This window comes from Pongo pygmaeus, chromosome 4 (genome assembly GCF_028885625.2).
Source record: "Pongo pygmaeus isolate AG05252 chromosome 4, NHGRI_mPonPyg2-v2.0_pri, whole genome shotgun sequence".
Classification (NCBI taxonomy): domain Eukaryota; kingdom Metazoa; phylum Chordata; class Mammalia; order Primates; family Hominidae; genus Pongo; species Pongo pygmaeus.
Genome location: NC_072377.2, coordinates 115,335,467 through 115,352,666, shown reverse-complemented (window position 1 = coordinate 115,352,666; position 17,200 = coordinate 115,335,467). Strand labels below are relative to the sequence as shown.

At 33.6% G+C, this 17,200-nt stretch overlaps 1 protein-coding gene across 1 annotated transcript in view; it reads right to left on the bottom strand.

Moving 5' to 3' along the window:
* Positions 1-232: 232 nt before the first annotated feature.
* The window catches only part of WDR36 (WD repeat domain 36), a 37,352-nt gene continuing 20,384 nt past the window's right edge, over positions 233-17,200 (bottom strand). Inside the window, exons 16-23 of the mRNA XM_054488293.2 lie at positions 16,779-16,858; positions 10,838-10,945; positions 9,370-9,467; positions 8,822-8,967; positions 6,024-6,143; positions 5,758-5,839; positions 4,150-4,337; positions 233-3,213 (exon numbers count right to left, since the gene is read on the bottom strand). Of these exons, the coding sequence (XP_054344268.1) occupies positions 3,064-3,213; positions 4,150-4,337; positions 5,758-5,839; positions 6,024-6,143; positions 8,822-8,967; positions 9,370-9,467; positions 10,838-10,945; positions 16,779-16,858 (972 nt within the window). The 3' untranslated portion in view covers positions 233-3,063. The remainder of the gene's footprint in view (positions 3,214-4,149; positions 4,338-5,757; positions 5,840-6,023; positions 6,144-8,821; positions 8,968-9,369; positions 9,468-10,837; positions 10,946-16,778; positions 16,859-17,200) is intronic.

The window sequence follows — 17,200 nt, the reverse complement described above, 5'->3', positions numbered from 1 at the left end:
TCAATAAATGAATTTTGAACAGATACTGGAAGCAGCGCTGTTTCACTCTTCACAAAAATCAGTTCTAAAGATCTACACATTAACTACTCACACAGAAACATGTCGTAGAGGAAAATACATGACGTGAAATGAGCACATGTAAACACAGGAAAACGTACACTGTAAATGTCTTAGAAAATAATTTGCTTTATATCCTGAAATAAAAGTCATGAAAAATTATTAATCAATTTGATTGTATACAAATATAAAACATTTATTTAAAAAGATACCATGTAAAATTAAAGCCAAATGGCTAAGTAGGAGAAAACATTGGCAACAGACATAAAATACAGAAAATACAAGAGAACTCCTAACAAATCCATGAGATAAAAGGACAAATCATTCAACAGAAAAATGAGAGGAAAAAGACAATTAACAAATGTTTATATGTTCTAAAATAAACATACAAAAATATATCCATCTTCACTAGTGAGAAATTTCTGATTTAAAACCAAAATAATTTTTTCATCAGAGTAATTAAATTACAAAAATCCAATAGCAAGTGTCATTAATTACATGGGGAAGCAGATGCTCATTTGTTGCTCAGGGGAACTGTAACTTGACACAGCCATTCTGGAACCCAAATGGAAGTATCTCTTCAAATTAAAAATGGTTATACTCTGGCCAGAAATTCAAATCCTAAGCATATACTACAGAGAAAGCCTTATATGTACAAAAAGGGCTCATGTAGGATGATGTTCCTTTCAGCATTGTTTGTAATTATAAAGGAATAAAAAGAAGGAAAACTTCCTTAAGTGTCTATTATAGGCAAAGTACTGTTGGACAGTGCAAAAGAGATTAGGCAAATGTGAATGTACCAAAATAAAAAACTCCCAAGTAGAAATAGCAAGTTGTACAATAATATACATACACGTATGTAAAAATCGTAACTATACATTTCCTGTGGCTGTAGATAATATATGCACATTCCTACATTAAACACCCATAAAAACACTCTAAAAAAAGATCTAGGAGAGTTAAAACTATTACTTCTACAGAGGGTATTGGGACTGAAGATGGTTTTCAAAAAGTACACAAGCAAAATGTAGTCATATATTACATGTGTAATTAAAAAATTTAAAGATAGTGTGCACAGATTGATATATTTTAAGGAAAATATCGACAAAATTATATTTTGTATTTCTTTCCCTCCCTTGATGGAAACAGTACATGAAAGGTTCTAGAAGATTACCTGCCAAAATGATGTATACTATCTAAATATATCTCTGGTAACAATACACTTAAGTCTATATGCTCACTTTAAAAAGAGAAGAAAATTCGGTTCATGATTTCTGTAAGCAATACAATTTCAGTTCACAGCTCTTATCATTTTGTTTTAGTTATTTACAATCTTTACTAGGTATAGAATTATATATTGGAATTTTGCTATATTCCAATTTAGAATATAGTATTTAGGAAAGAGGAAAATAGTTTTTTAAATTAGAACTTAAGTCATGATTAACATTTCTGTCAGTGGCTTTAATAAGTCAATACACATTTCTAAAAGAAAAACGAAATTGAGTACAATAACCAGACTGGCTTATTTCCTTAGTAGTTTATTAATTCTATCTTACATCATTAAATAAAAACATGAATATTAAAGGTAACACTGGTAAATGCCTTTTGAGGACTGCTTCTTCTGGAGATTATTCTATAAAAATCTCTTACCCTAACAACGAACAAGAATGCTACTGGTGTTCATATTCAACTCACTGTGTTTCATGAAAGACCCAACTTTTGAGTGTATAAACTGAAAATAGTTTTTAGAGCACTACGCTTTAAAGAACTGCTTATTTTTAATTCATGTATTGCAAAAGTCTTGAAGCATAAAAAAAAACAAAACAATGATGATGAGAAAAAAAGAAAACTCCAGGGCTACCTGGGTTTGCAATGGTTGTGAAAGAAAAGTATACTCAGCAGTTTCTTCCCAAATTAAAAGGTCCCCCCAAAAAAGTGTAGCCAAAAAAACAAAAAAACAAAAAAACAAAATAAAAAAACTCCTGGCTTTGAAATACCCATTCTTGGCTGTGGTAGCAATAAACAATATTGCTAAAAATTGTTTGCAAGGATTTATGGAATTTTTACCTTTTCAGAGGACATTAAACTATTGTTATCTACATGTCTGCAGTGTCAATAAAAGGCCATCTTCCAATGGAATTTGGAATTTCCCTTACCTATCCTTGGTATCAGTTTAACCATCTATAGCGACTTGCCTTGGGCAAGGAAGGGCCTACCACATTTCTGATACATGAACAACTTCCTTTCAGTACATTACAAAGGAGAAAGCACTAGGCCACTGTTAGAAAGTTTCAATCTGTCACTGAAATACCAGCAGAACTTAGCCTGATTCCTCTCCTGCAACACAACAGGGCTGTGCTAGAAGATGATTAGTTTATCCTCCAACTCTAAGAGTCAATCATTCATATTTTTATCAAAGGCCACCGAGGAAAAAAACATTCCTTTTTTCTTCATATCATAACAGCATTTTTATAACTACATCATGTATCAGTTTTATCTGACATTTTCAATTTAATTCAGCAATACTTCACAGTGAACATGCAGCATCTCTTTATATGAAACAGATACTCAAAAAATATAAGCAGGTAATAATTTTTTTAAAATCATATAAAAGTTAATGTGAAGAGACTCAGAAAATAAATCATTTGAGCAGATTCTTTAAGTCTTCAAAACAAAAGGCAGGTGTAATTTATTTTTTTAACTTTTTGTAGAGATGGGATCTTGCTTGCTATGTTGCCCAGGCTGGTCTCAAATTCCTGGCCTCAAGCAATCCTCCTGCTTTGGCCTCTGAAAGTGCTGGAATTACAGGCATTATCCATCATGCCTGGCCGGGAGGTGTGATTTTATTTTAAGAAAGTATTTAGCATTTAAAGTGGAGATATACTGACTAGTCAGTAGTGCTAGCATTTATTTTCTTTTCACATTGACACTTGGAAAATAAGAAATGAGTTCAATTGAACCCATTTAATATGAAAGTCTTTGATCTGTTTAGTCACGAATTTATTTTTATAACAAAGCACTTTTGAGATAATTTAAAATACACATGCTTTGATTGAAGAGTGATTGCAAATGGGTCCAGTTTTCTTCCACCTGGGATGACAAATTTGTTATTTCTTCTAGGAGTACTGGCTCTGAAGGAAGCATTTTAAGGTGTAACTGCAAAGAAAAATATGACGATTGAACATTTAAGAAAATTAAAATTTTACCTAATCGGGATTCAATTTTTCTACCAAGGAACCACAGAAGACACTAAGTGAATATTTGTTTTCTTAAGTGCTGGTTTATTACTATCTCCCATTTTCCCCTCCTCTATCAAACTTTTTTTATTGTAAGGTCCTTTATGATACTGTGACTTCCTTGGTAGAATTAAAGTGGTCATCACTCCTCTCCACCTAAGGACAGTCCTGATACTTTTAAATAATCAGATCAAGTGAACTCATTTTAGGTATAAATGGGATAAAGAATCAAATCTATTATCACCAAAAATCGGCATTATCTACCCTCCTTCAACACATTATACCACTAAAGTAGACCCTCAAAACATGAGTTCACCACTATATTAATCATAAAAGTAACTGTCTTATTGTCAAGTGATCAAAACTCCTTTAATAATGATAAATCAGTGAACATTTTGATTTCAGTAGTAGAAAAAAAAAAAACCCGACTTTCTATTCATAATCACAAAAAACTTCCAAAATGTAACTAACCACTAAAAAAATAAAAGTTAATGGTTCAGCACATTGGATCAAGCAGATAGCATAAAAATGTCAGGGGGTAAAGTCAAAATTATTGTGCAGTTGAGTAAAAAAAGAAAACAAGACTCCCAAGCTGCACTGTCTAGCTGTCCAATGTGGTAGTCACTAGCCACATGTGGTTATTTAAATTTAAATTAATTAAAATTCTATAAAATTAAAAATCCAGTTTCTTGATCACACTATTTACATTTCAAGGACTCAATAGCTACATGTGGCAAGTGGCTATGATACTGGAAAGGATGGATAAAGAGCATACCCATCTTTGCAGAAAGTTGTATTAGACAGCACTGTCCCAGAAGAAGACAAGCTGAGCAGTACTGTCTTACATTAGACTTACCTTTAGAAACAATGCAAGGTATGCCTGGGCTAACTCAAAATCACGCTTTCTGTCCAGCATCATCCCAATCATTTTCAAGAAGCTCTGCATAACTTCTATAGACCCACCACAATCAGGAGACAAGCTTCGCAGCTCTGTTTCAATTCCTGATGGGCCTGATTCTTTCAGAAGGTTGAGAGCAGTGTCATCTGCATTAAATTTTAATCCAGTTATGACTTGATTATAATCATTTAACTTAGAAAATTACAGTTTTCCTTTTATATCCCAAATAGGATATATTTAAATGGTACAGGAAATTCTTCCTGTGGGTTAACTTTTTCATATTATGTAGTAGAATGAAACTCAAAATAACTGAAAATCAGTACAAATGATGATACCAATATAAGAGAAAGTACTCAAAACACATATTTTTCTGTAATTTAAACCTTTTTCCTGTTAATAAAGAAAATCTAATGCCTCGCAACAGGCACGTTAGAATTTTAAAATGCTCATATATCTTCTCTCAGAGTAAATCCTAATTAAGAAGCCTATAAAGATACATACAAAAGTATTAATAGTGGTTAGCATTGGAAATCTGATGAGGTAAAATAATTTTTCTTTTCTATTGTTATAAAGTTATAAAAGTACATAATCATTAGGAAATATATTACTAACAATACAGAATATATAAAATCAGAGGGGGAAGACCCCATCCCTTATTCTTACCCAGGCCAAACCTACTTCTTTTCCCTAGAAGAATTGTTTCATATGCACCCTAGGAAAGCATACTCAGTACACTTACAGCTATTTTTATGAGTCATTTGAGAACTGCAATGACTATGCTTAAGCTTTCTGAAAAAGAATATCACCAATGACAAAAGTCTAATCACTTTTAGATCCTTCAGTATATAGTAAACAACAGTGTTTTTATTTCTTTGTCTACCCATAAACATAACAAGTCATTTACAAGGGCTCATCAGTATCATTCTTTGACTTTTGCTAATGTGGACTCAAGTAATCTTGGTATGAAAACAAAAGCATTTGAATCAAAACAAGAGGATAAGTCAAAATTATCAGGAGAGTGACTACAATTTTTTAAATGATTACAGTTCTTATGGCTAATCACTATTAGCTACAGACTGTAGCCTTCGAAATTTAAATATATTAACACAACAGACAGATTAAAACATTTCCTTTTTAATAAAATAATTTAGGAATATATAAAATCACCTAAGCAGTCTGCTGAATTACAAATTATAAATAAAAACAAAAGACTTGCAAATTACTTGCTACAAAAATGACAAACAAAACTTTTACATTTAATTCACAACAAGAAGGATCTCCTTATTATAAATGTAGTCAATAAATGTGTCCATCTCCAATAGCAAAAAATAAGTTAGATATATGAAAAATCTTCAACAGATTTTTATAATATCAATACCATTTGAGTTTAGTGGGCTTATTTAATATAAACGCTAAAATTACTTCAAATTAAAACCAAAATTTCAATCCTTTTGATTTTTACTATCTTAACTACTGAGAACTCTGATAATATTTTCTTCAATTTCTCCTCATATACAGTAAAATAACCTAAATATATTAGTTAAAATATCTTATAATTCAACTTACACTTATTATTTACCAGTCCTTCTTCAAGTTTCAAGCAGAAATGTGATTTTTGAGCCAAAACTCCAAGATTTACCACTTTAGACTTAAACAAAAACAAATACACATTATTCAAATAATACAAGTATCACCCAAAAATGTATAGTTTGTAATTAAAAGCTATCATTAATTTACCCTATTATCTGTAAAACTAGGTCTTGGTAAAGGAGTGCACAAAACACATACAAACATACACCGATATACTTAGAATCTTCTAATTTGTTTTTTACCTGCTGGGGATCATTATTTTGTTCAGGTGCAGCGTATCTGGGTACAAGGCCAGGAATTGTTGGTATGAAAAATGGTGCTGATTTGGGTACTTTGGGTGGTTCCTTCGGTTTATTCTTTTTCTGATTAAGAGAAAATGAGAAAGAAAAATAGGAATTATCTTGCCAACAGTTTCTCATATTTAATTTCAAATCAATTTTAAAACAAATACCAAAAAGTAAAAGAGGAATGAAACCCTTTCACATAAGAATGTTAAAATACGATCTCTTCTGACCAATACCACAGCTATCCTTAACTTGGGCTTCCCAATGCAGATCTCTAGCACCCTTGGTGATAAGGCAGAAAAAAAGTAACAGGGCACAGGAGAAGTTCTAAGACAAACATAGCTCATTTTCCTGAGATATGAATATATTTACATGAAGATATAACAATTAAGTAATTTTAAACTTCCTTTTGTATTGAGTACAAACTCTTTCACAAAACAGGATGGAAAGCAAAATTTACATAAATGCTTAATACAAAAGAGTTTCTTAAATTACTTTTCTCCAAAGGAACTTTGGAGCCAGAAGCAGACTGACATTATAAGTAATTTGATAATTTCCTTTCAAAGTACAGCTCTAATTCTTCTATTTTGTTGGAATTTTTTCTTTAGTACCCTGTGCTTTTAAAATGCAAGAAAACATGATTGCTGGTTTATAAGTATTTCAAATGCTAGTAAAATTATATTAGGAAAAACTCTACTGAAATTTCCACTGAAAGAATTTTGTTTTGGTAAGTACACTGCTACATATCAGTATCACAGGAACATTTTTTTTTTGAGATGGAATTTCACTCCATTGCCTAGGCTGGAGTGCAGTGGTGCGATCTCAGCTCACTGCAACCTCTGCCTCCTGGGTTCAAGCAATTCTCCTGCCTCAGCCTCCTGAGCAGCTGGGATTACAGGCACGTACCAACATGCCTGGCTCATTTTTGTATTTATAGTAGAGATGGGGTTTCACCATGCTGACCAGGCTGGTCTCGAACTCCTGACCTCAAATGATCACCCACCTCAGCCTCCCAAAGTGGGACAGGCGCGTGCCACCGTGCCCCACCTCTCAGGAACATTTGATGAAAGAGCCTTTCTATGGTAAAGTGCCTAATAAAGAAGTCTCACAATTTCACCTCACATTATTCTTCCATTCTTTAGGAGCTATGCCGCCCTAGGGAGACATTCTATTCCAGAGGGAAGCCATGGTATAAAATAAAATGATCACATGAACACAGGACAAAGCACTGCAAACTGTAGTGTAAGTAGAGCCCTTTAGGATGGTGGAGACTGTTATGAGTCACAGTTACCATTCTAACTCACCATTCTTGAGTTAGAAAGGGGACAGTCACTGATTTGTTAAAACCATAAGGCTTTGGAGGAACTCCACAGTGCCCTGGAAATTATCTAGTCTTATAAAGAAAAGCAAAAATAGAAGTTATCCACAGGACAAATGTAAACTATAGTCTTGGTACCTTCTCTTCTTTTATTCAGCAGAAAATAAAAATATTAGAGGTTTTAGCACATTCCTTTCATAAAGATAATCCACTTATGTTTTGATATAAGATTTTATGCAGTACAAACTATATCTCAGTGAGGACCACAGTAGCCTCAAAACTCTGCTCAATTAGTTGAGCATTATTCTGATTGCTCCCCTCACACTAATCTATTTGTATTTATTAATGCCTTGCATTTGAACTGTTTCATAAAGTACTCCCTTTAAAGCTGATGTGTGGACAGCATGATGAAGAGATTCCACACCACGCTCCTAGATAGCACACCTTTATGCTGATGACTAATCTCTCAAAAAGTTAGCAAGTAAAAAGAAGCAATTTTAGCTTCTGCGAGGAAATGTAATGTGAAAATTTCTCTTTCCTTACCCAAGACACACACTTCTTTTCTTGTGTTATTAGTTACAAGGATAATTACTACATCTTATTAGTTACTTAGTCAGTGTTCCTTAAACTTTTTACCACAGCCCATACTGTGACTTAAGTACACCCAGCAGATCTAGTGTATGTGTATGTCTAATCAACTCAAGTTTCACCAAACAATACTTGCATTCATGATCAAAAGGTAACCTGAAATTTTTCACCATATTGTATTCCTTTCAGTAGTTCTTGCTACTCACTAGTGGGGGATCATAAAACATACTCTAAAAAATACTAATCTATACCATAGTTGTCCATTTTTCATGCAGAATCATAAATTCCTCAAGGAAAAAGGGGCTGTTTTTTCTTCACCACCATACTCTCCAGGTACATTATTTAGTACCTAGTTCATGTTAACTTATGTACCTGGCCCTAACACAGCAAGTTCTAAAAATCTTTCGGTAGTTGACAGGGTGTGGTGTGAGATAAATGGTTAACTTAATAAAATGAAAGTCTAGTGGAATTTCTCTGGTTCTCAAATGCCTAGCAGTAGAAATATGTTATAATAGCCATATATGTTCCCGCTCGTTTTAGAAACTTATATAAAAGTGATTTCTTAGGCTGGATTTTAAAAGATCAGTTTCCAATAGCTCTGTAGTTACAGGCTGAACTTTTGCCACATCCAAATGTCTGCTGAGTGTTCTCAAAGTTGATATATATATGAATATCTTGTGATAATCATACCATATTAAACAATATTTGATTAAGTAGCATTGTCAGTGTTGTCTTACATATTAATTGCTCTTCTAATGCCCTCAACGTAGAAGTTCTCTCTGCTTAAAAAAAAAAAAAACGCTTCTGGATGCATGCTTAGGGTCTATAAAGTGTATTAATTAAGTATTACCTTAATAACATCAAGATTAAGAAGGTTTTTCCATCGTGATTCAGGAAGAAGTGAAAGAGTCACCAATTGCTCATTCAACTGTTCTGGCGAATCATAGTCTATCATTTCATCACTTGGTTCTACTGTTTCTTCTGATACTTCTACATCTGAAAAAAATTTTTCAGGTAAAACAAAAGATTTTTATCATATAAAAGCAACCTAATTCATTCCAAATCCATCTGTATTTCATAACATGTTCATTTAATGCAGCCTTGTAAACTGTTCATTTATTTCATTTACTTATCCCTGTCTTTTCCTTATTTTCTCATATTAACTAAAACTCCCATCACTAGACCCAAAACACCTTCTTCAATGGTATACTACTTGATAGCTTATCAATACCACATCAATTATATTTTTGCATAAATTCATGAAGTCATTCAAAGTCTTTTATATCAGTTAAAAAACATTTTGATTGAATGCACTAAACTTTGCCTTTGGTAGCAATATCTCCTATATTAGGTTTATAATATTACACCTCAAAAATTACTTTGCAGTTTTCTAATTACCTTGGGTTTGACAAGTACCAGGAAGCATTACTACTGAAGGGACATAATCTGCAGGAAGTGGCCGTAATGAAACAACTGAATACAGGGAAATATTGGACCTGAAAAATCAAAACATAAGAAATATTTTAAAAATTATAAAAAGTTTCTTCAGAGAAACATTCTACAATCTTGAATTTGACTACAGACTTTTATTAGTTAAAAAAAGACCTCAAAGATAGATTGTATCAATTTAAAAACGCCTTGACTTATGTCATAGATGCCATCATAACAAAGCTGTGTAAATACATTATTGAGTCTCTTCCCTGATGTAGTACAAAAACATATTAAAGACTGACAAGTAGCAGATAATACTTTTATAAAGTAAATTTCATATATTGTTTTGACATATATCAACCTTTATTTAAGGAAATTAAAAGGAAAGATGAACTCAGAGAGTAAGTCAGAGTGCGAATATGCTGAGCATATTCTTGTGGTTGCTGAAAGGTCACAGGTTCCCCTTCTCTAGAATGGCCCTCTAAGTAGCCATATTTCTGTACTCAGCCTGCACCCTGGCCATGGATGACTAATCAAGATGTAGATATCGGTCTTTTAGGGGACAGGTTCTTTTTCCCACACCTTATGAAACTGGAATAGAAAATAAAAATTGAGAATCTCAGGTTTCAAGTTATTAATAGCAGTACTTTATTGAGAAGGGCCATACTCCTGCTGTGAGTGCTCATAGCTATTCTTTTCTAAATTGTTGAAGCCTCATGGATTCTAAAAGATACTCTGTTTTACAAATTAAGGTGAACAGGGTCTATTTCTATTATATATTAAAATTCCTTTTGTATATTCAAATGTAATTATAACATTTTATAATTAATTCTTTTTTAAAAAATCAATTTTTTCTTTTACCCAATAGAGGTATAAAGTTAGGAAAGAAACAAAATTTTTTCTAAACCCAGGTGATGTTCTATTTATTATGAGCAATCACAGTCCCTTACAGGTTCGTCAAAAGAGAATTTGAAGTATCTTTACACGGTTATAAAAGTCATGCAACTAGAATAAATCTCAGAAAGTATTCTGCTTATACTTGTGCCTTATTTTATACACAAACTAGGCTGAAGTTCAGAAGTGATTGGCCAAGGTCATAAAGTAGTTGTGGGATACTGGCAGGAAAACCATGGCCTGGCTGGGGACCCCCTTTTCCTAAACTTTTAAAACTCACTCATTCTTTCTGCAAATAAAAGCCAAATATAACAGATAAAAATCAATCGTGTGGTTTAGAATATACTTAAGCAAAGCTGTCTACATTATCAAGCAGATGTTGAATCACTCACAGACTTACAGTGAATTAAGTATCTATGTTAACTTGTGACATTTCCATTTAATAAATTTAAAAACAGCCTAAATGACAATTTTAGCAACTCTAACTCTCTGACAATACAATCTTCTTCATCCCAAAACAGAACTGTATGAAAGAACTTACCACAGATAAATTCCAAGGTGGTCCACATGGGAAGTTGCCAGAAAGTCTCCAGTAGGAGACATAGAAACATTGAGAGGAGCCGAGTCCAACAAAAAGCAGTCTATAAGGCTACAGAAATAATTACCATGTTAAAAGTATTTGAACTCTACCAAAAAGGATATAATTCACAAAAATATTTTTGCCAAAAAGACAAGGGATAAGAGATGCAGAAAATGTTTTTTTTTTTAATCACCAGCATTGATCAGAAAGTCACCACTAATAAACAGCTTTGTTAACTAAGTTACGATGTGAAAATAATCTCACTTAATGAGAAAGACAACATTAACTAGACTAACTAAATGGAGAAGCAGTTTCAACAACAGGGAGGAAACAGGAGGAAATTTTCTGTTTTTCTCGAATACTAAATTTTGGTAGACTGACTTGGAGACAATTCTAAAGATATAACATTTAAAATAAATCTAATTATCAGTATTCTGTATTTTTGTTACTTCAGTGAAACTAATGAAAAGCTTCGGCAAAAGGAGAAAGTAACATAACAAAACAGATGTAAATAAGAATAGTAATTTAAAAAAAGCTTTTGAGCAACTGTACCTATTTTTCAAATAAGTAATCATGCTATACATGAAACACCATGAAAATTCAGTCTCTAGAGAAGAACCATAAAGCAATTTATGGAAACTAGTCCCATAGCTTTAAACTGCTGAAGGGATTTACAAGTTGGGGTGAAAGGGAGAGTAACCACAAACCAGGTGGAAGACTCAGAATGGGCTTCACAGAGAACACTTATGTTTGAGAGGAGTTTTACAAATGGACAGGATTTCAATGGATATTGGTGTCTAGTAGAGAAAGCATTTCCTGGCTAAGAGAAATGTGGTGGATAAGGCAAGGGAAAATACAATTGTGTAGAGTGAGGAGTGCAGTTTTGTAGGACCATTAAGCATAAGCATAAGGCTGCATACAATGTCTTACATATCAAACACCTGAGTTTGTGTTAATCTTATAATCGATGGAAAGTCATTAACCACTTAAGAGGAGATAGTGGCATAATCTTCACTTCCATAGAAAACTTGCCATCAGAATGCAGAATATATTTGAACAGAGAGAATGGTGACAGTATGGTAGTAATCATCTAACAATCAACAAAGATAACTAGGATGGTGGTAGCAGGAAGTGAAAAGAGGTAGATTTAAGAAGCAAAGAGAAAGGCCTACACTCATCTGAATCCTGCTGAAAGACCTCTCTCAGGCTGGCTAAAAGAGAGAACAGCTTTAAGCAGAGTATACTGGTTTTTAATTACAGCTTTTCTGAAGCCAATATATTATCCACAGGAAGGTACACACAAATGACTCAAGTTCCGGATGTACATTAATACGAATTATTTCAAGAACAAGATTAACACTTTTTTATTGTTCTGCGTGAGTAAGTATCCTCAGCACTTGAGTGTGCTAACTAATCGAATCTTCATAAACCCTATAAGGCAGATCAGTCCAGAAAACCGAGGCCCAGTAAGGTTTGAAAACTCGCTCAAGGTAGAAAGCAACTGGGTCAGGATATTCACCCAAGCAGTTCTACCCAATTTATATTGTTAGCCAATACAAATTCTAGTAAAGCCACTACTGAAACTAAAACACAAAAACAGGGCAACAGCTTACACACACTGAGGGTATGCCTACATCGGTGATTCATGGGACACACACTGTGAGCAGCTCAAATGTAAATGAAGACTGTCCAGTGGGAGGCATTAAGTTGCTTGCCCATGGTAAAACACCTCTCTTAATTTGCTAAAAGAGCCAATAAAAATGTAAACCTTAAACAATGAATGCAAGATGGAAAGAAAAGACAACAATTAGAAGCACTGGAAACAAACACACACACATCAAAGTGTGTTCAGGAAAAGGACTGCTGTTTAATTGTCCATTATGGGGAAGGGAGCAATAACTGTCTGATTTCTGTTCAAGTCTGTTTTGAAAGCTCACAGAATGGCTTTTATTGGGAATCAAGGGAATTGGGGAAAAGAAAACATTTGCTAAATACTTATTCTATGCCATACACTATGTTAAGTCATTTAATCCAAACAATCCAGAGATGAAGATATTATCTTAACACATATAAAGATTAAACCTAAAACACGGCAATTTCAAATCTTAAGGTATTTCCTTTGTCTTAATATTACTCATCAAAAGTTTACATACGTGAAGGGTAAAACTTCCTAACATGTTTAGGAACTATCTGTTAAAAAGCTTACTGCTTGAGCAAACTTATTTTACTTCATACTATAATTATCTTGTCAACGTCATTGTGTAACTTCATTTCCACAGCTGTGGTGTGTGGGTGGATGGGACTTCCATTATATAAAACCACCAAATTGAGGAAGGTGGTTTCCACATACACAGCATATTCTACACTGCCACATTAGTTCATGAAACATAAATGCACAGGCTCATCCCAGACCTAAAACTACCAGTTTCATGGTAATCTTAAAAAGTAAGTCCCAAGGTACCTTACAATTTTTTCTGAAAGAATATTAATACAATTCCTATTCTAAGGGATCAGATTTACAAGATCAGAGCCCTGCATAACCATTCAGAAGGTTGTTTCTGATTATTATTCTGAGCAAATGGAGACTGCTTCCATATGTTCTATTTCCAAAGTGCTAAAATCACCTTCCACAGAAATCTTTAAGGAAGAAGGGGATGTTTCTGCCTCAGTGAGAAATTCAAAACAATGTTCTATTCCAATTCTTCTCATGTAATCCTCCTCAGGAAGTAGGGGTGGGGTGAGACAGAACAAATGAAAAATTCTATTAAGATTATTTAATTTTATATATTTCTCACTCCTCAAAGAACTCAGTCTGTCTGGGCACGGTGGCTCATGGCTGTAATCCCAGCACTTTGGGAGGCTGAGTTGGGTGGATCACTTGAGGTCAGGAGTTTGAGATCAGCCTGGCCGCATGGTGAAACCCCAACTCCATTAAAAATACAAAAAAAAAAATTAGCCAGGCATGGTGGTGGCACGCCTGTGGTCCCAGCTGCTCGGGAAGCTGAGGCAGAATTGCTTGAACCTGGGAGACAGTGCTTGCACTGAGCCGAAACTGTACCACTGTACCCTAGCCTGGGCGACAGAGCAAGACTTCATCTCAGAAAAAAAAATAAAAAGGAATTCAATCTGAATTTCTATTAGATCAAAAACAACCAGGCATAAAAGGTGGTGGTAGTGGTAGAGGAATGATAATTTTAGATGAAAAATTTCAACTCTGCTCCTCTGAAAATTTTACAAACATAAAAAATGTTTCACCACTTTAAAAAAAACTTCACAGGTAACTTTAATACCCATGCAATTTGTTTCAGATAGGCACAATTCCAGATGGATATACCTGTATATTAATACACTCAAGGGTTTACTCATAGATAGCTTCACTTTCCAGGCTGTGTAATGTGTTTTCATTATTCAAATTATTTAACTGAAAGAAGAACTAGGAATTTCCAAAGGTTGTCATACTAATTATTATTTTTTTTTCCAAGCACATCAGTTCATACTTAAAACAAGACACAGTCTGAGCAAAGATGATAACATAACCGTTAAGAAATCTATTTCTTTCTCCTGTGCTTATTTTGCACTCTGTCATTTATAAACTAAGTCGCCTTGGGCAAATCACTTAATTTCTCTAATAGCCTCCACCTCCTCATTTTTGAAATGGGACTAATAACAGTAATAGTACCTACAACTTGTTAGGATATGAAAAATAAAAGCATAAACACTGCCTAGCAGCACATTGTAAATCTTAGCTTAGTTGCAATTAAGCAGCAGCAGTTGTTGGATAGTTATTCAAGCTCTCTCATTTGGTCCACTTCAAATTTTAACCAAAAACTTTTTTCTTTAATAAAAATATACTTTTCTTCAATCAATGTACATTTTATTACATTTTCTTTTAAAAATTCGATGTGGTCACTTCTTGCGCTTGTGCTACACCCAGCTTCATGCCTCTCTATTCACTTAAAATTGCCTGTTCACCTAAAAATAAAGATACTAGAGCTGAAAATCTATCAGATTTGAATCTGTTCAACTTTTTACTGATATAAGAAATTCAGCAAAAGGCTAATGCTGGGTCAAAGGTTAGTGGCTTTGAATGCTACTTTCAGATCCTAATTTTTTCATTCCAAGGACGAATTTACCACTTATAATACATTGCCAATTTACTACTACTGAATAATCTATCTCCCCCACTAATATAAACTAAAACTATTAAACAGGAAAATGAAAAAGGCACTATGTCAACTCTACTATTTATACAACTTTCTTATTTTAAAGCAATTCAAATTATATAACATTAACTTTTAGAACATAGCAACAGCCCAAGAAGTGACAGACCACTAATATTTCTAATAGTGTCTTTAACAAAATTTTTTTTAATTGAAGAAATACCAACTTTAAGTGAACTTTCTGAAGCCAAAGGAGGATACAGTTAATAAATTTGATTTTGCTTCACTCTATTTTAAGTGAAAGAGACACACCTGTGGACAAAGGTCCCTGGTTATTAAAGCTGGACCCACTAGTGACAATCGTTAGCTGTGCTTACTACAAATCCAGTGTATACACAAGATGGGTAGGTATGCCTCAGGCCTGTTTCAAACTTGAAGGGAACTGAGGACATCAGGGTTTTTCCTTCCTAAAGGTCAAACTGTTTTCATGTATGAGCTTATTCAATTCCTGAGTAGGAAGAGGAAGTGAACAGAGCTTAATTTAGGAGTATTTCAGATTAAAAAGTACCACCTTCCTTCTCATTTTTCTCACCTATCTTTCTCTAATGGCATGTTACTGTTAAATTAGATGTTTTGCTGTTCCCATAATTCTTCCTTTCTTCATACTCATCTAAGCAATCCTATATTAAATGAGATGATTTTAAATGGTATCTATACCTACTTAATTTTTAACAACAAAGCCCACACATTCTGTATGTCTCCTCTGTTCATACCACTTTCTCTTTAAAGTCCTGGATTAGTAGCAAATTTCAACCCATGAAACAGATTTCTGAACATTTGTTATGTTTTAACCAAATCCGAAGACACACATTTTCACCACTTTAAGATATAGTTTGAATGTCCCCTCCAAAACTCATGTTTAAACTTAATCCCCAATGTGATGGTATTGAGAGGGAGTGCCTTTAAGAGGTGATTGGATCATGATGACTCTGGCCTCATTAATGGATTAACCCATTCGTGGATTAAGGGATTATCATGAAAGGGAAACGTGGCTTTACAAGAAGAGGAAGACAGACTCAAGCTATTACATTATCACGCTCAGCCCCCTTACTCAGTGATTCCCCATACCACCTTGGGACTCTTCAGAGAGTCTCCACCAGCAAGAAGGCTCTCACCAGATATAGCCCCTTGACCTGGGGCTTCTCAATCCCCCAAAGTGTAAGAAATAAACTCCTTTTCTTTAGAAATAACTGAGTTTCAATATTCTGTTATAAGCAACAGAAAATGCACTAAGACTATCTAAAATGCCTTCTTTTAAGAATTATGTCAGAGAAGCAGAAGAGATATACAAAAATGAAAAGTTAGGGGGTTTGACCTTTTAACTAAATTCAGCATGAACTAAAAAAACTCAAAAGTTTGCCATCCTTAAGTCTGAGCTTTATTTTGGAGTATCAAAAAAGGTCAAATGAGCTTTCTTAAGGTTTAGGCATCTCGCTTCTGTATCTCAATTTTGCAGGATGAGAAAACATAAGACAGATTTCATTTTTCTATTATGTTTCATGACACTACTACCTGCTGTTATCAAACACACTCCAAGGATACAATATAGTCATGTCAGAAAAATCTCCAAATATAGTCACATTGAAAAAGCATATAACCCATTTACTATCGGTAAAAGTCACATGTGAAGAAAATGACTTACAAATCTTATAGAGGTTAGGGATTTAGAAATATAAACTTACCACCCAGAAGGAAGGTCCCAAGTCCTAACAGAGCAATCCATCGCAGCACTTATTAACCAACGACCATCAGGACTAAAAGCCTTTAAATTAAAAAAAAAAATATATATATATATGAATATATTTGTATGTATGTGTGTATGTATATAGTTAACACCTTAAAGAATGTAATAAATGAAAAGATACTGCAGGCTTCATAAAAAAATTATTTTGACTAACATTCAGGCTGCCTTATTTTATATAAAAGAAAATACCACTTCCTAAATACCACTGATTTGGAATCTGGATAAAGATTAGACTTTTAAATGAATTATTAAAAGTTAAAAAAGTGTACTGCATTAATTTTCAAATCATAATCTTCTATTTATTTATAGACAATGTTTATGTGTGTGATAAGGGCTTACTTTTCTTGAAGCTTAAGTTAA